The sequence below is a fragment of the Epinephelus fuscoguttatus genome, linkage group LG15 (assembly GCF_011397635.1).
Source record: "Epinephelus fuscoguttatus linkage group LG15, E.fuscoguttatus.final_Chr_v1".
In the NCBI taxonomy this organism is placed as follows: Eukaryota; Metazoa; Chordata; class Actinopteri; order Perciformes; family Serranidae; genus Epinephelus; species Epinephelus fuscoguttatus.
The window spans coordinates 36,336,717-36,358,624 of record NC_064766.1 but is presented as its reverse complement, the minus strand read 5'-3'; the positions used below and the strand labels follow the sequence as shown (position 1 = coordinate 36,358,624).

The following is a 21,908-nucleotide window of genomic DNA, read 5'->3' as shown; positions in this document are numbered from 1 at the left end:
AAACAAACATTTTAATCAGTTTAAACACACCAACATATACGTATTTAATGTACTGAACATCTGATTAAGGTTGTGTATATTTACTGTATGTAACTGTTATTTATTTGAACAGATTAAGGGCTTAATTCTTCTTTGACCATTACCAATCATTAGTTAATGAAAAGACATGTAAACGTACTAGCTGTCACTTTGAGTTAACATCAGCAGCCGTGTAAAAGTTAGATTATATCCCACCAGCTGATCATTTGATAAGATTGTTTCCATTCAGCAGCTTTGGCTTTTAACCTGTTACCGCAGGCTGTGTCAGTCATTGCATCAGATCCTCACGGGTCAGAGGGCATCCAGGTGAAGAAGTTGATCCCCTGCAGCTCGTCAGGTAAGTACTCCTGCTCTACAGTGCCACTGAAAGCTGGGTTGTATTTGTAGCCCTTAGCGTAGCCTAGTTGTTTCATCAGCCTGGTGGGGGCGTTGCGGAGGTGCAGGGGGACGGGAGGCAGAGGGCCTTTGTGGCTCCTCAAACAGACTTTGACATTAGCATAGGCTTTGTAGACATCCACAGATTTGGGTGCTCGTGCCAGATAGATTGCACACTGAGCCAAGATCACCTGTTGACACCGGGATATGACTATTATAAGACTGACTGAAAATCAAGTTGACATGACTCAAAACTATCACTGATTGGTCAGACGAGCCTACCTCACATTCAGGCATCCCGATGAAGTGACAGGCTTGGAAGGCTGACACAGCCTGAGGAAGAGCGGACGGGTCTGCCATTCCTGAGAGACATGGGACAAGAGACGGAGGCTGTCCAGTCAGACTGCATTAAAAGACACATTTTCCTTCTCAATACTTCTCTGTAAACATTTCAGCTGAGTCCAAATTTTCTTTCCTGTAATAAAATAGTACAACCTATTTCCATGCGGTGTTTCACACATTTCAATAAGCAATTGGCCAGTCAGAAAATATTTAAAGTGTACAGGTTCACCAAGCTATGTAAAGAAAGTGAAACAGTACGGTTCAGTTGTGCAATCAAAAAAAAAAAAGATTTGAGAGCAAAAGTATCAATATTGCAAGTAAAAAATGATTGATTAAAAAAAATGCAAATCCAAAAGATTTCTTTGTGAGTCATTTTTTTCATTTGCAAGTAAAAAGTTGAACCTGGTGGGCGGGGCCTAAACTGAAAGCTGTGAGACACATCTCTATTGGCCAGTCTCGATCAGAATGACAGCTTGCAAAGCAACATGGGAGTTCTGTAGCTCACGGGGAATTCAGTGCAGGAGCTGTGGCAAAAATCAATGAGCAGGTACGTTTAAACATAACTAATAATAGCAAGAATGTTTTATTTGAACTGCTGCGTGTAGATTGCTTTTGTTTAGCCAGGGCAGAACTATTCGACGGCATAACGGTCAGTACCGTCGATGCCCTGGGGTGTAGCAGTAATGCTGACTGTCGAGTGTTTCCAGTGGGAAAGAGGGAATCGTGGGTGTAGCCCGCTCTGGAGCCACGTCAAACCCACCAATAGAAACTCTTCTCTTATCCATCAGTGTAGGCCCCACCCATTAAGTGCAGTTGCACTTGCAAGCAAAACTTTAACTCACAAGCAAAGAGGACTGATCTGCAAGCAACAGTTTTTAACTTGCAAGCAAAGAGGACTGATTTATAAGCAAAATGATAACATGTTTTTATTGATTGCAGTTCAAGAAATATGCTCTCAAAACAGTTTTATATGATTGCAACAAAAAGACACAAAAATACCCCCATACTAGCTACTTTATTTTTACTTTTCAAAACAATGTTAAATGGGACCTATTATGCTTTTCTGAACTTTGTGTCTTATATGTTGGATGCTCAAATTAAATGTGGCCAAAGTTTCAAATAATGAGGTAAAAGCAGTTTAGAAGTAATCTCTGTGAGCAAAAACCTATACTGTGTTTCCAACTGTTTCCTTGGCTACAGTATGATGTCACTGGGTGATGGATTTCTTTACACGGTCAATTGCTCCAGACACACCACTACAAGTATTAACATTACATAGCCTGCACTGCTACATGAAGTTATATGCTGATGTCAGGGATGCCAATGTTGTTATTTTTGCCCCCATTTCAGATCATATTCCTCCTGGAACATTTCACGTTGTGTTTCAAAGCTTTTATTGTTGATTTTTGTGCCACTATTCTCCGTCACGGTCATTCCCCTGGCTACAAAGACAGAGATGCTGAGATACAAAAGACCTGGAAATGCTGACCAATTAGAGCACTTTTTTGAGAGACAGGTGCTAAAATGTAATGTGTCAGACAAAGGGTGAATCAGGTGTTCCAGCACAGACAGTGTGAGAAAAATAAAAAGTGTTTTTGAACATTAAAGCATGTAAACATGTTCTAGTAGAAGCCCAAAATACAAGTATGAACGTGAAAATGAGCATAATAGGTCCCCTTTAAAAACTGTTGCAATAAGTTGTACTGAGTACAATAAAAGCTTAATAAGAATGATAAACAACTAATAAAAGTAATAGAAGATTAACTTTGGAACAGTGAATTTACTAAACTGAATTTAAGAGAGTTAAGAAATCAGTCACAAAAGACTTTGACTTAAAAATAAGTTATGCAACCTTTAGTTATGAGCTGGGGTTTAGGAACAGTTATGAGGCCCCTGTTTGAAGAAGACAGTCTTCATTCTGGCTTAAGTGAAGCTACCATCTGAATAATGTTAGCAAGGGCACAACTGTGCAGAGCTACACACACAATCAGTACAACATCATCTAAAGCTTGTAGCTAAATATAAGTCGAGATGATATAATGGATCATTTCACTCACCAACATCCTCGCTGGCAAAGCGAACCATTCTGCGAGCCACATAGAGAGGATCCTCACCGCCCTCCAGCATGCGGCCCAGCCAGTAGAGAGACGCATTCTCATCGGAGCCTCTCATAGACTTATGGAGCGCTGAGATACAGTTGAAATGCTCTTCACCTTTTAGTGACACACACACAAACACATTTAAACATGTGGCAAGAAAAAAAGAAGCATCTTTCTGTAGCTTTCATGAAGGTCGGAAGAAACAAACACAAAGGAACAGAAAAATGAAGACTGATCAGACTGTATAAAGCCATAACCAAGGGCACTGAAGGGTAATTAAGATGATTAGTCAAGCTGAGACACAGTTTCATCACCCTGTGAAGAAGAGGAACAGTAAATCTCAATCTTCTGGGACAGCTGATGTGTTATGTAACAGGACACCGTGGATGGGCCGAGGATGAAAGAGTGAGTGGGAGAGGGGCAGGGTGGGTGAATGTTTGGAGTGACTGAGACTACAGTATGTAGATATTGTAACTAGGAGAAACAATAAATAAACATTGATTTAATACATTACGTAGCTAATACAATTACCTTTTAGTTTTATGGATTTACAGCATACCAGTTCAAGCAGAGTCATAATTTTATATACAACTTTGTAAGCACACTGGGGCTCTGCTTAAATGTGTGTACTGTGTAACACGTGGAACTCCTAAGCAACCGTGAGCATGGCTATAAACACCCCCAGGTTACACGCATGGTTGAGGTTTCTCTTTTATCTCTTATTATTCAGTGCATTTCATGTGGAAGCCCCATGACAGGACAGTGATCACAGCTTCTGGAAAGTAATATAACGGGACTATTAAGCCTAAAACCTCGAGCTACTAAGATGTTATTTAAAGTAAAGATACTGGCGGCAGGTGTTTTACTGAAAATGTTGAGAGGATTCAAAGATGTTGCACTATGTTAATGTGCAGAAATACCTTTGTGAACTGCGTGACACACCCCCTTTAATAATCCTAAAACACTTTTCTTGATTCTGTTGAAACCATTTTTGTCCAGGGCCTGCTGTACTGTTGCATAACTCTTTTGTCAGTGTCTCAAAATTAGACATACAGTATGTCCTTTAATCTGGAACACATCTTCCAACTTACAGTTTCACAGTTTCACAACAAGCCTATGCTCCAGTCGGCCATAAAATTTGCACATTTTAAAATAAAAACCTTGTGAAAGTCATAGTAAAATGGAGATGAACATTAATTACCCAAATTAACAAAACAACAACAACAAAAAAACAAACAAACAAAAAACTGTTTTTAAACTACTGCCGTAGCCAAAATTTCACCATCAAGTTGGAACAAAATGAATATTTATAACTTGTGTATTACAGAATAAGCTGGTAATCAGGAACCAACAACTCTAAGTTACTTTGGTAAATCTAAAGTGCACTGAATTTGCCCACCGCAGCTCTCAGATCATAGTGGTTCACACAGGCAACCTTCGGTTACTAAAAAACTATCTGGGCTTACCGGCTTTATCATAGAGAATATGGGACCTCTGAAGACCTTCCTTGATATGCTCCTCCTTCACCAGTATTTCCTGAGAACCATCTTGTCCTGATGGCTGCGCCAAACTCAGCTGGGCCTGAACAGCCAGCTGTAGACTGTTGAGTCCCACTCTCGCGTCACCATCACAAAGGTAGGCGATGGTGTCCAGAGCTTTTTGTTCAATGAAAATCTTTGGCCTGAGAAAACAACAGATATACGGTATCAGTGACATTACTTTAAAACTCGTCCTTTTTTGTAAGGAAGTAAGACATAAATATATTCCATATCAGATAATTACATCAGATGTCCTTGCCCAAGACCTCTTGTCACCGTCATCTCAAACTGTCCTTGTCGACAAGCTCTCGAGGGCGCCACTGTTTTTACCTCCTTAGAACCCCGAGCGCCTCAAATGGCGACAACATTTGAGCCATAGGCAGCTCTCCTCAAGTATTCACAGGAAGCAAAGCATCATTAATAACTCCGGTGTCTTCCTTAATGCTAGCACTTCAACAACCTTCAGACTGCTATGATAACTGCCCAGCGATAACCTTTTTTCCACGTACAGCAAAAACTGAAGGAGAAACAATAACAAAACACACACAAAAAACAACAAACTAGAATTACCGGCTTGTGTTTGCATGCTTTTGATGAAGCTGAGGCATAAAAAAACACTATTAGTATTTAGGCAAAAGGTGGAGCTGCAACAATTAATCAATTAGCTGTCAATTATTTTTCTTATTTAATAATCACCAACCAACTTAATAATGAATTAATTGCGTTGAGTCATTTTTTAGGAAAAAAGAAAAAGGGAAAATTCTCTGATTACAGCTTCCTGAATCTGAATATTTTCTGGTTTCTTTGCTCCTCTATGACAGTAAACTGAATATTCTTGGGTTGTGAACAAAAAAAGACATTTGAAGTCGTCATCTTGGGCTTTAGGAAACAATGATTGACATTTTTTTTTAAACACCATTTTCTGACATTTTATAGACCAAACACTTGCGTAATCAACTGAGAAAAATAATCAACATACCCAGAAAGGTGACCAGAAATCCTGAGTACAACAGAGCTATCAAATCTAAAAATATGTTGGAATAATATACATTCAGTTGCCAGTATTTCTGTTGGGTTATACAGAGGTCTTTGTGTTATCTGCTCTCACTAATAATAGGGGTTGAATCCCACGTTTCGGCTTGATGCGATATTCCTATATTGATTTTTGAACAATATGATATTTGCTGATATCACAAAGTCTGCCCCAATATGTTTTATATTTGATTAAATTCAATTCAGGGGCATGAAACTGATATGAAATGGTATCAGGTGATATTCTTGTTGTCATTTTCTTGACTGCTTGCCGCTGTCTATCTGGTACAAGGCCATTAGCACTCTTTAAATGTTAAGAAAGAAGTGTGCTAATGGTGACACAGATGGGCCATGGGCATTTCAAAATAAAGGCATATCTTAAAGATTACAAATTGTGTTGATGTTGCTTTGAATAAGTGATAACTGAATCAATATATCAATTGAGATCAATGTATTGTTACACTCCTAACTGATAAATCATGTGGACAACAGCCGCTAGTGTACAGTAATACACTTCAGCACCAACACAAACTACAGCCTTCATAATGATGAGATGAGTTTAGTAGCCACCTCTTGATAACAGCTTCAACAGAAACATTATAACCTTCATGAAGGTAGGATTTATTGCAGGACTCTTGCATTAGCATTAGTTCAAGCTAGCTGTACCTAATAAACTGGTAACTGAGTGTAATTGTATTCTGAGCTGTGTAACATAGGTTACCATGGAGATTTATCCCGGATATTCTGGTTTAAAGCCCAAGTTAGCTGGCTAACTCTTTAATCTCGCAGCATCTTACAGGCCCACGTTTCAGTGCATCCAAAACAAACAAAACTCTGACCAGTCTGGAGTCCATCATCATCACATACCGTCCGCAGCCAGCAGTTAACAGCTGTCTTATTGTCTACAACTCATATGCAGATTCTTTTCTGTCAACATATCAGACAAGATCAGAGCTGAGTGGATTGCTGTGGCTCCAGCAGCTACTTGTACACCCCTCCCATTTATTATCTAACTGGACCCACTAAGCCAAAACAGAAGAAGACAACAGGCATCCCACTCAACCAAAGGATTTTGAGTGGTCTGGTGATACTTGGCGATGTTGTGTGACACTGAGAGATCAGTCAGCAGAGGCACACTTACTCATATCCATCTGACTGGTTTCCATCTTTAGAATTTGCCAGATCTTGTCCCAGGACTCTGATCTGAAGTGTGGCCAAGGCCCTGTCCAGGATCGAGCCCATCGCCTCCACAGAGAGCTTCTCCAGAACCAGCACCCTGCATCTGCTCAGCAGGGCAGAATTCACCTGGAAGGACGGATTCTCTGTGGTCGCCCCGATCAGAGTCACCGTCCCGCACTCCACGTGAGGAAGGAATGTGTCCTGCAGATGCGCCCATGTATTGAGAGAGGGCAAAGGAGAGGAAACATGGGAGGAAAAAAGTGACTGTCTGAAATGACGAGACATTAAGAGTAAGTATTTATTTGACTACTAATGACTGAGCTGGGTAACACAGGGATTACTGTCATGTAGCAGAAGACTACACAAAGTCTAAAGATTGTTTTCTACACTCAGCAGTTTCCAAGGTTAAAGAAAAAGAAGCAAGCAGAGCCCTGAACGAGCTACTGTATGTTGCCAAATTAAGTGAACAAAGGGGCTCAACATCAAACCTAGCCTATTTAAATTCTGCAAATAAGTTACAATGATACAACTTAAAAACAACTGCTACCTGTGCTACTTATCCATCTTCTTAGAAACTCTTAATCAAGCAAGATAGATTCTATTTCTTCTTCTACTGACTCACTAACAGTAACACGTGTTTTCTAAGAATCAAACAAAGGATTTGATGGGTATTGTTTCAGAGAGGATGACCGAGTGTTTATTTCGAGTGAGCACATTCTCATAATGGAACAGTTAAGACAGGTTGTAAACAGTATTTATATACCTGGACAAAACCAGGCTAGCAGTTTCCCTTTGCTTTCCGTCTATATGCTAAGATAAGGTGACCGTCTCTTGGTTGTAGCTTCATAGGTGACTGACAGATAGGAGAGTGGTATCAATTTATTATCTGGTGCTGAGCAGGAAAGCAAATAGGCTTATTTCCCAAAATGCCATACTATTCCTTGGACCTTGTGTTGTCAGAAATATCAGTTTATCTATACATATTGATTCTGAATATACCCATTTTTCTTAGTATCAATACACCAGTACCAGCTGAGCTTTCTTTCTTTCTCTCTTATTGTTAATATTTACGAGTCATTCTGCTGTTCTCTGCTATAAACCAAGAAAAGCTAAGTTGATAACTCTACTTTGACCTATTTGACACAGGCATTAGTGAAAAATAAAAATACTGGCTGGATTTAAGAGCAGCAGCTTTTGATATAAACACAGATCAGAGGACATGTTTCTGGCTCAATACTCCACCTGCTGGGATTTGTTGAAGCGGTGAATTTCATCGATGAACAAGATGGTCTTCCTCTTGCACAGTCGCAGCTCATTCTGTGCCTGCTTGATGACCTCTCGGACGTCAGCGATTTGTGCGCTGGTGGCAGAAAGTGTCACAAAGCGAGCCGTTCCCTTCTTTTTACAGGCGCTGGCAATAATGTGAGCCAGAGTGGTCTGAAAGACAAAAAGACACGTATAAATTAAACGGATCAAAACAAATGCAATGCCTTTTGGAATCTAAATGGGAGAAATCATTAGCACCCATTTAGTATCTTTAATCTCCAGTTTTTGAGTCACTCGTTTAGTTTATCAAGTCTTATAATACACCTGTCTTCCTGTCCTCACTGTAAATTTTTATAACAAGCTCCAAAAATAACCTTTCAATTGTGACACCTGACAGTGGGAGTTAAAGTGTTATTAAAGCATGTTGACGAAGTATGGTGAGCTGCTGTACGACAATCCACCCCGGTAGCTTGGCATACCTAAGAAGTCATTAACATGCTGTATTTAGATCTGACAAAGAACAGTTGCAAGTACCACCCTGGTAGACGGAGGATAACTTACTCTTTCAACATGCTGTAAAAGTTTCAACTCTCTTTATCAAGTGCAAAAGAGGGAAGAGCAACACAAATGTACACGACCTCTACTAGCACAAACTGTAGTGTGGGTACTACTGCATATAGGAACTGCTTATTGTTGCTACATTTATAAAAAAAAAATGCCAATAACTCATTGGTTCCTGCCTCCTTTTTCTCAGTTTAAATAAAAATATCTTTTGCTTTTGGCCTGTTAGATGGAGCATCATCTTTTATGATGTCAACATGTGCTATGGGAAATTATGATGAATATCTACTTTCTTACATGTAATAGATTATACAATGAATCTATTAATGCAGAATAGCTACCGCTCAACCCGGCTCAGTCTTGGCAAGGAGCTGAAAAACATCAATGAGTCCAAAAACGTGAAAAAAGATTTCCGCACACTTGCATCTATGCAGTGTCTCACTTTTTGGTATGCTCTGATGAAGGTCAAGTAGGCCAAAAGCTTGACAAATAAAGTGAGACACTGCATAGATGCAAGTGTGCGGAAATCTTTTTTCACCAATGAATCTATTAATAAAAAAAAACTGAAAACAATCTATGTTGCAACTGATTGACATTTTCACCTAGTGATTAACTGATAAAATAATCAGCCTATTAGCCAGTGATAAAAATAATCTGTAGTTACAGGCCAAGTAATCAGTTTATAATTCAGATTAATTGATTGTAAAAATAATCTTTGTTGCTGCCCTGTTGGCAGTGGTGTTGAATGTCTTAATGGAATACATCACCAACAAAATGACCATTTGTATATCAGTTAGTCACGCCTTATTTTACCTTAAATTCGTGAGGATTTTGTTTTCTTGCATGCGTCCAAGGAAAACAACAAACATATTAATTATTTGATTGATTGTAAAAAACATTTCGCAGCAAAACCATATCAAAACATTAGTTTATAAACCGTCACACAACGCGTGCCGTGCAGCATAATCAAACTGTGTGCTCCAATATCCATACTACCATACCATGTATGTACCATGTTCCAATACATAGTATGTCAAATGCAGTATGCCAAAAATACCAGGATGTTCTTCTACATCTTGTCTGATTTTGCAGTACACAAGCCAGCATGCTTCTCTGGCTCTTCTGACCCACAATCCTCTGCACAGTGGACGATATGTCACACTGACGGATGACAGTGCATTCAGGTGACTGATGACCAATCGATTAGTAATAATAGGAATATTCAATTGTTTAATTTAATAAAATAATCATAAATATAACCAACAACAAAAGGGCATAAGTATTAAATAACAATGACAGAGAAATGTAAAGTTTATGTAATTTTACTATTGTGAATATAATACATTAGAATCTGCAATGTATGCAGTTATACCAATTACAAAATAACATCAGAGCTGTGAAAGGCATTTTGTTTCATCTCCATGGTAACAGATATACAAGTAAGAGGGTCGAAGTTCAGGGCATAACCATATGATGAAGTTGTGTGTGCCGATTGTGTGCATACTGCATGCAACAGTACGTACTTTATAAGATCAGCTGCAGTGCATACTAAAAGTAAAAAAAGTATGCAATTTGGAACGCACCCCAAGTATCCAGTTGTTTGCCAAGTAATTTTTTTTTTAGCAAATATGCATGTGTTTGGGAAGCATTTGGCTGGATGAATGACAGTTGAATAATACTGCACGGCTTATTGTTACTCTAACTGGATGTTTGAACTTCACTTTGCAGAATGATGCATTTGCGATATTTTTCTGTGCCCAAGACCTGTACAGATAAGCATGATTTGTGAAATCAAATTTTGGAGATCAGTCGTTGTCTAGCATACAGCTGAGCTTACACAAGTGTGACATTGGACAATTCAAGCATACAGTGCACTGAAAATTTACTTTCTAGTGGTGTCATGTGGTTTGCATTCACATTTTTGTTTTTCTTTTTTAATATAGAGAATGAGTAGATGTAATTTTGACAAGGAAACTTTTTCAAAGCTTGAGAGAGAGCTAAAATGATGCAGTGCGTGTAAATCAGACTGTAAAGGAATTAAGGGAAGTGATTGAGGGTTAGGTGATGATGGATCATGGCTGCTTGACGTCACCGCCCCACCTTTCCGCATCCCGGCGGTCCCCACAGGATCAGAGATGGTACTTCCTGGGAGTCCAGAAGAGACCGGAGGAGTGTTTGCTGGCCCACAACTTTATTCTGACCAAAGTATTCCTCCAGTGTGTTTGGTCTCAGTGCCTCCGCCAGAGGCTTGTTAGTCGTTAGCAATGTACGTGGTGATGAATCATTTGTTGACTTCAAATCCTGACCTTTGAACTCAGAGGGTTGGCTCTTCAGATGCTCTGCACCAGCTGGTCCTGGTTCTGCCTCGCGCAGCAAATTACGTTTAACTCCCTTGTTGACAGCAGAGCTTTTACTAAATAATGACCCATTCCGCTCAGTTTGAACTGGAGCCTTACTCTTGTTGGTCTGAAACAGAGAAAACATCGAGGATGACGGTGAAGCAGCCACAGAGGAGGAGCTGACACCGGGGCTCGGTGGTTCAGCCTCCGCACTAATGCGAGACTTCTTCGGAGGAGGTTCGCTCTCGTGTGTCGTCGACGGGCTGCTGTCGGTGACGCTTTTCAGCAGACACACGTCGAGGTGTCCGTTAATCGTGGCAGGCTTGAAGTCTTTAAAACAAACGGGACATTGTACCGCCTCCGGTGCTGTAGCTGTCATGTCGGTCGCCATGTTGATTCCCGCTAAACTTTTGACCCTTAATCACGTGACCAAACACTGTTTTTATTTTAACCGTTAATTTTATTTTATTTTATTTTGTTTTATTTTTGCGTAATTATGATTCCCAGATGTGACTTAATACTTTTAATAGCTGAATATGACGTTTATTCAGATATTTATTTATTTAATTAAACTTTTTAGTCGACTTCCTGTCAGTTCTGCCTGTGTGCGTTCAAGTGCGCATGGGACAGTCCGACATCTGGATATTTCCTCTCTAACTGATGTTTTCTAGTACGACGCTAGGCTACATGAAGACGGACATTGTGAAATTAGAGTTGTATTGACTTTGTGTAACCGTAAGGGTGGTAAGACTAGCTAACGTTGCAAATCAAACGTGACTGTGACAGTTTTTCGTAAAACCAATCGAGGGAAAGTAGCTTATTTCCTAAAGGGTACATAGTGCGTGAACGCAGCAAGTCTATTTAGCTATATCAAAGTTGATATTTAGAGAAAAATAAAAACTGAAATTAATGAGACACTTTCCAAATAAGCAATTTAACCAAATACTATATCAAATTTTAAAACAATTTAGTAATTGATATGTGATTGACAAGGCAAAGTGGACCTCTGTCCCCAGAGCTTCAAAGCACTTACTTTGTATCAGCTGGTTTTTGTCAACTTTAATTTATTTGTAAATGTATTTTGTAATATCTATTGAAACAATGAGGTCCTTATTATGGACGCTCCTTTATTACCTAACTCCAGGCCCTGTTCTGAAGAGGTTCCAGTGTCAAAAATGTAGTTTCAAGACATTAATTGTGTCTGTTTTGTGCTTATATGTTGCATATTACTATATTAATGTGTAATCAGATTACTTCACAGCATATCTGGGGTAAGGTTACATCATAGAACACAATGTAGGTCTACACATTGCACTGAGAGTGTGAGGAAAGGTAACAGACTGTAAAGTTTAAATAGGTTCTATACAACCCTGCCTCATTATAATGGTGTCTCTGTATGTGTAAGGTTACATTTTTCCTTGGTAACTGAACATAAAACGTGATGATAAGACTTTACAAATTTACAATTTGATTTACTTGAAAAATAGGTTGCATTACAAAGGGTGTATAAATAATATTAAACAACCCACAGATAGATTATTACACATGCACATTATGAAATGACAACACAGTCTTATAAGAGAAATAAGTGACATTAACAAGTAGGAAGTTTCATTTACATTTTTATTAGATTTTCTATCAACTTTGTTATTTACAAACACTGTTATCATCAGCATGAACCCTCTATTTAACATGGGTTTTGGCTAAATATCTGTTGGCTTCAACTACTTTATAACCGTGCAAGACCTTTAACCTTTCATACTACAATGGCTACAAGCACACAATATTGTGGTACTTTAAGTGATTTGGCATTTGTAGGTAAGAAAAAAACATAAACTGAAAACTGATTGTATGCTGCTCTTTCCTTACAAACTTGTGTGGTACTTAACTGCAGCCTTTTCCCTCCTCCTTCTGCTCAGATAAAAGACCTGGCCAACAGAAACACTCCAGCGAGGTCAAGCAGTCCGGGAAGACGGAGAGAGTGCTCAGAAGGAAAGGGCTGGCAGCCAAGTGTCCCCCTCAGGGAGAATGGCCAAGCTGAAGTCAGTTCACCAGGGTGCCAACAGCCGAAACATGACCAAGCTGGCCTTCTTCCCCTACTTAGAGAAGGTGAAAACCATGCGCTGCTTCTGGGAGATGAAGTTAGAACCAGAGGTATCCATCCACCTCATAAATTCCATGTAAAAGATACTCAAGCTATGACAAGGAGAGTTGATATATGTGGGTTTCTGAAACAGGCTTTTAAGTCTGCAGGTGCACCAGCAGAGGGTGTAAAAGTCACATTTTTACAGGAATGGTGTAACAATGTACTGGTGCGTTTTCTAGTCTAATTAATTTTCAGCAAAATCTACACTGCTGCAGCTCTGGTTGCAGTAAATATAATAATTTGAGACAGCTTTGAGACACCCAGGAGTTGGAAACAACCAACTAAATATTTACCAGAGCATACATATGACACCATGATGTAGAACACCTCCTCAGAAAACATAAATGCCAATTAAGGTCAATTAATAGCTTTAAATATCTTTATTTTATCAATGTTATACTGCCACAAATAGTGTAAAACATATAGTCTAGGATTCAATCAACCACATGCTGCAGCTGTAACCTAAGTCGTCTACTATAAAGCAAACTGAGACACTGTGAGTAATCAAAGACCAGTTTTACTTTTTTTTCTCCTCGTGGCAGCCGAGAGATTAATTTGAGCAGCTCCTGTCCAGAAGTGAGCTCATTATTTTATTTGGCAGAGGAGGTGGTGAAGCCAGAGGAGGCCGGGGAGATTTCCAGACATGCCGTACATAGCTGTGATTGGCCGCTGTCAGCCAGATGATGCATTCTTGGACATGTGGCCCCGGCTTTCACAGCCAAAGTGCTGGTTTACACAGTACAGATTATGTGTTTGACTTTAAAAGTCCCCGGAGAACTCTCGTTTATTAAACACTCTATGCCTTAATTGTTAATTTGAAATGCCATTAGATAATTGAGACATATTTGTATTGTAGTAAAACTTAATTCAAGGCTGCCTCAGTTGAGACTGTTGAGAGTGAGTCCCTGTGTGATTGTCTGTGTGACATTTAGAAGTGTAATCCAATAGCACAGGCTATTTATTTACACCATATCCAAGTGTCTGTGTTGACAGGGAAGCTCGACCCCCTATCACAATTCTCTCACTTATCAATGTCAGTACTGTGCTGAAGCTTAATTTTGTTTTCAACGAACTGTGCTTTTCAGATAAAAGTCCTGCTTTGCTGTGCAGATAGAGGGATTAGAGGAAATGAGAGCGAGAGGGTGTCAAAGAGAGCTCGTCTCTCAGACACTCTTTGCTGGCACCTGTCACTCTTTTGTCATGAGGACAAACTGCCCGTCCTCTGGCTCTAAGTGCTGATGGGAGTGGGGTGTCGACTGAATTAACAGAGGCTGTGTAGGATAGAGTAGCATTAATGTTTGGGCAGTCCGTTCCCTGAGAAGGAGCTGTCATCTCTTCTTACGCTCCACTTGAGACTCTTGTGTGCGTAAGCTCCAAGAGGCCCTTTGCGGTTAAAGATAGGAGAAGCGAAGCTATAGAAGAAGGATGAAGAGTAAAGTTAAAGCCATGGAGAACTTTGTCACACTCTGGGACATTTGGCTAGTCAACAGCATGTGCCTGGTCGCCTCCTACCTCTGGAGCAGGCTGTGCGATTTACTCTGCTACAGGAGGAGGCACAGAGCATCCACCCCACCTGCCATTCAGGTACATACAAGGCTGATTGACTTGTTGAATAACACTCAAAAATTAGCTGAGGAACACTAACACGTTTTTTGTTTTTTAAAAGGAACATCACTAAGATATTAACCTTGTAGCAATCGTAGTGGATTTAATAGGGCTATCAATATTTTACATTTTCACTTTCATATCAGACGGTTCATGGATCAAGAATTTCAAAATTACTGTGTGTGTGTATGATGGGTCAAGGACAATTTTCTGCCTTTGAGGACAGTTAAGTTGCTCTTTATTCATTCTGCTGAACCTCCACTTATTTTTTTGAGTCCTACTGAGAGAATACAGAATGAAAACTCAGTCGTGTCAGGACCTTTCCTGTTACTAACGAACACCTACACAGGAGATAAACATCTTTGGGTCATGTCAAGATGATGAATAGGATTGTTTCATATAGTAAGCATCAAACAAACGGGAATATAGTGTATTCTGAAAACTTTTTCCAGAGCTTAGTTTGCTTTTTCTCTGAAACAACAATGCGATTGCTTCTTGATGGCCATAAAACAGAATGCCTTGACTAATACTATAGACCCTGTTAACAATCTTTGGACTGTCTTCAGAGGGGACGGCAGCAGCTGGTGGAACACCAATATTCAATAACCCCCCGACTTGTTAATCATGCTGTTCTCGTAGGAATGTCCTATTAGGCTGGAGCAATAGTTATTTCAAAAAGTATTTACTGGCACATTGTTTTTCTATTGTGCTGGATATCATTTTTTGCTCTGCCAGTTTACGCTCAAGTAAAAATGTAAAATCAGTTAGTTACAGTTGGTAAAAAGCAGCTTACATGTTAAATAACAGAGAAATATGTATTTTAAAGTGAGGCTGCACAACTAATCGAAATATTGTCATAATCACAATATGGCCAAGTGCAAATATCCAAACCACAGGAGCTGAAATTTTTTTTTGGATAAAGGTTGAATATGTCACAACATACCATTATAAATGAAGCAGTGTGGAGCTACAGAGAAACCCCAGCCTACAAATTATATTCCAGATGTAAGGGAACACGTTTGTTTTGTACAGACCCCAACAAACATCATGTATTTATTATTGTTATTATTATTTTCAGTAAAAATACAATTCCCATAAAACCACATATTATGGAGCGCCCAGTAGCTCAGCGGGTAGAGCTGGTGTCCCATGTACAAAGGGCAATATCTAAAGGGCTCGATTCCAGCCCACAGTCCCCTGCTGCATGTCATCCCCCTTCTCTCCTCTTTCACACTTAATCTGTCCTGCCTAGTAAAGGCCTAAAAGCCCCAAAATAATCATCTTAATATGACTTCTTTTGCATATCATGCAGCCCTATTTGAAAGGTAACACTTGGCAGAAGAATGAAATCTAGAGCTTAGTGATTATACCATAAATTATTATTAAAATGGACACCAGCGACAGCAGCGTCCCCGCTGCCACTTTAACTGCTGTCTTTACTCTTATCTATTGTATTCATACCTTACTTGGAAGAGGATATAATGCAACGTTGACATCAAATATGTGATTGATCACTGATGAACCTCAAGACATTGAATTCTGTGGGCAATATATCCAGCTCACAAGTTCTAATAAACACAACACACGGGTAGCAGAGGCACGGTGCTGCTGCTGCTGCTGCTGCTGCTGTAGCATCAGGTTTCATGTGGAGTAGGCTCGCAGCCACTTCTTATGGCAGGGACAATGCTGGCAACTGATGGAAATGAGTTTCCTCTGTAATCATAGTGTTATAATTACTTTAACCCCGGACAACAAACAAGCACCACAGATGCATGCTTTGTAAATGTCAGTGAGACAGGTATATATTCATTTTGCACAACGCTTTAACATATTATAGTTAGATTTAAAAAATGTAATTCATATGTATATTTATTCACATTTATTAGCTGCATTAAGCCATTTTTGTCTTGTCTTTAAAGTTCATTTTATTTGCACATTATCTATTAAATTTTGCGCTCACTTTTCCTCCAGCTAAAAGTCCCATCTAACTGAATTAGTTTGCTCAATCTGGTAATATTTCCAGCAGTATCAGAGTGAAAAGTGACTGTAATTATGATGCATGTGTGTTTTGCTGTGTTATGGATAGCAGCAGGTGGGATAAAAGATAAGGAGTTGGTGGTGTTTATGGGCGCCGACGTTCGAGAATCTGCTGTGAAGGTACAGTGAGCTCTAGCGGTAGAGCCTGTCAGGCACAATGCAATCATCACAGTGATGAAACCCAGGCTGAAAATCCTGCTTTTGCTGCCATCTAGTGATTTTCACACTGCTTTCGTGATGCAACGTTGTTTTATTGGCAGTACAGCGGTGACATTGTATATAGTGGAAAAAGCAACAGGCCTGAGTAATATTTAGCATGTCATTACTCTTTAAAATCTGGTGCTCACTATTCTATTTCAGTTTGTCTGATCACATCTGTTCCAGTTGCCTTCTTGTCTCAAAACCATTAGCTTTAGCTCAATCTCACTCCACCTGTTTTACATTGTAGGATGCTTATTCACACTGAAAGATAATTCTGCCTCAGTATAAATATACATTACACATCTACATGCACACATAATGCCGTGATAGTACACCTGAAAGACAAGCTGAATGCCCTCTCCTGTTTCCATTCCTCTCACGGCATTTAGGTGATCCACACTGACATTTACTATTGTAGATCCACGAGTATGTGACTAAGCTTTCTTTGCACTCTGTCACTAACCTTTAACACCTTTTATAACATCCTCAATGTAAAGCGCTTCTTATGTTTCCTCACTGTTAATAATAGTGCATCTGGGAATATCTTCCTACAGTACAGTGCCTGTACTTGAGGGAGGTATTTGTCAAGTACATGTAGGATTACCTGTGCTGAACATAAAAGAACCAAAGTATTTTTTTTCTTTTTTAGTATTCTGAGCAGCACTCAGTTACATAAGAGTCAATGTGCCTTCCTTACCTAAAACAACGACAAGGACCTTTGATTTTTGTGTTGATTTTGGCGGCCCCTGTGGACAAAAGTGGTGGTGATTCCACTGATGAAGACTGCATATCGTAAAGATCTTTCTGTGGCTAGTGCCTGCATTTATTTAACTTTATATTTCACTTTGTAAGCACAAACTACTATTGATAGCCTGATGCATGCTGGACATCAGGCTCATAATCACAGAAACGTTGCGGTGCCATAAATTGTTTCGTCTGATTCTGCAGGGAAATGGACGCAAAGACAGGCATTAAGGATTTTCTTTGTAGAAATAGCCCGTCCTTTCGCTGTTGTTTGCGTATGTAGGTCTTAGAGAGGCATCAGTATTAAACGGAGACTGTTCCATGACCAGTTAAAATCTCCTTGCAGCTCCTTTAAAAAATTCTAATAGAGTGCTCCAGGGATGACATTTTTCTGTAGGCCGACGCGGAAATTAGCATCGCCTTGGTTCCCTTGTCAAAATGCCAATAGGATTTTTCCATTGGATTATTGTGTTATTGACACGTTTTGTCACAAATGAACACCACTGTTTTGATATTTGAAGCCTAAATGCAATCGCTAGAAGTAAAAAGCTACAGGTAAGCAATAAATGATCTACACCATGGTCGTGGGACTTTAACCTCACCACCACAACGAGACTGCAAAGCTGTGTTCGGCGTGATAGCATTCTGTAGTCGCATTTAGTGACTCGAAGGCGTATTTATTAATGCATTTATGATGTAGAGCAAAACATGAAAATTTCTAAGCTTGCGTTAACCCCAGACCCTTATTTCAAGCATGTAACCAAGAACCCGTTCAAAAAACCCATTGACTTTGAGACGAGGGAACCAGGAGTGCAAAAATGCTAACTCATTCCTGGGGTACTTTTTATAAATACATACTTTTTCGTGAAACTCTGTGATGCACCATAGAGCTCATATAATTAGTTCTATATTTCATATGTGCTCATATACTCATAGAACTGGAGTTACATCCAGGTAACTTCTATTTATTTGATAAAACAAACATTATGTGAATATTTGCTGGTTTCCTTAGTCCTATTGAGTAAGAAACTGAGTACCTTTCTGTTTTCATCTTTTGTTCAGACAAAACAGGCATTTAAACTTATTAGAAGAAGTTTCCTTACTCATTTTTCTTAACTGTTTTTGAACATTTTGTAAACAAAACAATTTAATCAATAATGAAAATAAAGAGAACCTGTCTCTATTTTCATAGTTACCTTGCAAATCAAGATAGTTGGTGTTTTAAACAAAGATTTTAGTTGAAGTGTCTCTGTCCATCCTTTACACAGATGAACAATGCCACCTGCTGTTCAAAATAAAAGCCATGTTAGTGAATAATTGCACCAGGCACATACAGTTTCACATAATTTAGTTCTTCTGAGTGTGTCCAATTCCAAAAGGCATCAGTGCATATCCTATGAAATCTCTCAACATTTGGCTACTTTAACTTGGATGCGATAACACGTACATTTATCACAAGCCACACATACATTTATGCATTTATGTGGTGAGTCAGCGTATTGAATCAGCATAATATAACCTAATGTGGTTTTAATAACCTCATATAAACAAATCTAAAAATTCAAGTGCAGCAGCAGAGCGTGTTTACATGCCAAGAAAGAAAACACGCGAGGGAAAGAACAGAAGAGACGTCTCAGACATTAGCACGAGGGGTTGAGTTTCATGGCTGCCACACACATTTAAGCCCACAAGTTTCCGAGCGAGAGTGTAGCCAGAGCTGGCAGGCTGCGCAATGTGTGAGTGGAGACTGGAGAGGTGACTGGACAGTAGCCACAGCACACAGCCACGATGCTTCCCAGGACATTGTGTTCTCTGTTCGAGGGGTGGTGCTCCATTTTTATCAGTTCACCTTGTCGCTGTGCCAAACAAATAGCCTAATACAGCGGGCTGTGCAGGTCACTTCATACAACTGGACAGTATGACCTCTCACAAGTACTGGCTAAGAAAAAGAAGATGATGTAAGAGCATGCATTTAGGTGCATGTTTTCATGCCTCACAGGAGGTTCTATAGAGGTATAATGGCTCAACTACTTTATGTGGTCTTTTTTGCAGCTAATTTATTAGCTGCAAAAAATAGTCTATCGATTTTTTTAGGAATGCATAATTGTTTTGAGGTATTTTATTAGGCAAAAATACCAAATATTCTCTGGTCCCACCTTCTCATATGTTAAAATATGCTGCTTTTCTCCGTCCTGTATCATTGGAGATCAAATTTGTTTTTGGATTTTGGGATTGGTCGGACAAAAGTGAAACATTTGAAAACAGCTTGGCCTCTGGGAGACAGCGATGAGAATTTTTTCCTCTCTTTTTTTGACATATAAAAGAAGAAACAGATAGATAAATGGATAGTGGTGTCATAATTATTGGGGCTACAAAGGATGCATGATGACCCGATGACCTTAACGGTTTGCAGTTTAACTATTTTAAGGAGCTAAGCCCCGTGCTGTATATCATTTTACCTATAAATTTTTCCACTGTTGACGTCTGTAAGTCAAACTGCAAGGTCAACCAGGACACACAAACATGAAATTTGTTTGTTACATATTACATAGGCTTTCTGAGCATTCATGCGGTCGGCAGCGCCTCCAAACATCTTAATAATTCTGCTGTCACATTAACCAAACAACATGTTAATCACGCACCAGTAGACCGAGCAGCAATTTCTCTGCTGCCACCTTGCGTGCCCAGTCTGTGTGTGTACTCATACTTGTGCTTGGCAATGAGGGTGAGAGAGTACTTTGAGCACGAGTCAAGATGCTGTTACTTTTTTTGGCGTGAGTTTCACTGTAAAGTGTAAGTGATATAAACACGATACTTGCTTTATGTAATACGCCTCATAGGCCAAGCGGTGTGTTTATATCCCCTGCAGGGTTTAATAACCTTAAAGTGCCCCCTGCCCCTGAGCAATGAAAGACATCATAGTCATGCATGCTAACCTTTAATGTGCAGCAAAACAGAAGTATTAACAATGCTGTGTGGAAGCATTTCTTTTTATCTTTTACATTGTTCTGCCTGCTTGCGTCTGTTTGTGGCATGCACACAACTGCATATGACTGAACGCCCCTCAAATTGACACAACATGCTGTAAATGACCTACGTTGTCTGTCATCTGTTGGCATCCAGGGACAGGTGTGAGCGTCCCTGTCTCGCTCCGTGTGATTGATGGCAGGTTTCACTCCCATCTGTTTCTGCCCCGTCATAGTCACTTGTTCTTTCCGCCGCGGCAGTCTCGAGTGAAAGAGAATAATATGTGAGCTGGTGCAGTGACTGGTTATCAAACACGAGCTGACAGGTAAACTCCTCCTCATTTCCTTCCCCTCACCTTACCCCAGCGGACTCAACTTTATCTGCCAAGTCCACACACGTAAGAGGGAGTTTGGCTGGGGTCATCCTGGCTCAGTTTGCCGTCTGTGCCCCTGTTGTCAAAAGTATTTCACGGTGGCATGAGCAAAGCTGGATCAGCTCTATCATCTGTGAACTTATAGGAACAAAATGAGTTGGTGAAGTTTGGCAAAGTTGTCAGGGAATAGTTTGTTTAATCAACTGCAAGTGCACCGCAGCATCTAGTTTGTTAGATAACTTTGCCTATAGCATTTAGTTCAGTGTCTTTGTAGGAATTTAAGCTGCTGACATGAACACATGTTGTTGTTTGAATAAATCATCCATATTTTGGTTATTAGTAAACATGGATAACGGTCATATTACAAGAGCTAAGTTAAAATGGATCCCTTACTCTCATACTCTCAGTCAGTGGATGTTTTTATCAGTGAGTAGGCATCACATAATTCATCCAGGTCACCCATCTCCTCTTTCAACAGACGAGCTAAACATCTTACTGTAGGCTCCCTTATTCCGTCAGCACTGGGTGCTAGTTACTGGCATCCAAGAGATAAGGAAGGAATTTGCATTGCAACATGTTTCTCATTCACAGTCGTAAACGTACACACTTACGTACAGCTGTGCCGAATAACCAGAGGCATTCAGACTTTTCAGTGCCATAAATATTATTTGATTATTACTCATTGTCAACATGTCTTGTATTTAGAAATGACAATAAAATCTCTATTTTGTCCTTTTGGACACGTGTGTGGTCCATTCAAGACTTTGGGACCAGATGTTTCCACCTGTTAAAAGGAGTTAATGTCATTGTAATTTGAAGAGGAGAAATGAATGAGCGTTGTCACACTTAGGTTACACACTGAAGAAGTCCTGTGTACAGTGACCACTTTGACACCTATGGGGGAGTGACAGTGGTGGGCTTAACACTTAAAGGCTCTCAGATGTCTCATAGCCAAAGCAGTGCCAAGCTCCCACCCCAAACACTTGACCCCTTCTGACGTAGGCTGTCCGTTTACATTTAGGGACACCGGCTCACTCCATTCTTAATACCATTTGTAGTGTGGAG

The 21,908-nt window shown here is 39.8% G+C and overlaps 1 protein-coding gene across 1 annotated transcript; it reads right to left on the bottom strand.

Moving 5' to 3' along the window:
- Positions 1 to 312: 312 nt before the first annotated feature.
- wrnip1 (WRN helicase interacting protein 1) lies at positions 313 to 11,169 on the bottom strand. The gene is made up of 7 exons (XM_049598877.1): positions 10,532 to 11,169; positions 7,847 to 8,041; positions 6,567 to 6,805; positions 4,322 to 4,536; positions 2,814 to 2,969; positions 697 to 776; positions 313 to 605 (listed from the first exon to the last, which is right to left on the bottom strand). The coding sequence occupies exons 1-7, from the start codon at positions 11,159 to 11,161 to the stop codon at positions 324 to 326; spliced, it is 1,797 nt and encodes a 598-aa protein (XP_049454834.1). The 5' UTR covers positions 11,162 to 11,169; the 3' UTR covers positions 313 to 323.
- Positions 11,170 to 21,908: the final 10,739 nt, after the last annotated feature.

What these genes read in the sequence shown, in the direction of transcription:
- wrnip1 (XM_049598877.1), bottom strand. Translation starts at nt 11,161, where the DNA reads ATGGCGACCGACATGACAGCTACAGCACCGGAGGCGGTACAATGTCCC. An exon ending in GCTTCAACAAATCCCAGCAG is followed by an intron (nt 6,806 to 7,846) that starts GTGGAGTATTGA and finishes GCGCATCTGCAG; the next exon opens with GACACATTCCTTCCTCACGT. An exon ending in CTTTGCCAGCGAGGATGTTG is followed by an intron (nt 777 to 2,813) that starts GTGAGTGAAATG and finishes CATGTCTCTCAG; the next exon opens with GAATGGCAGACCCGTCCGCT.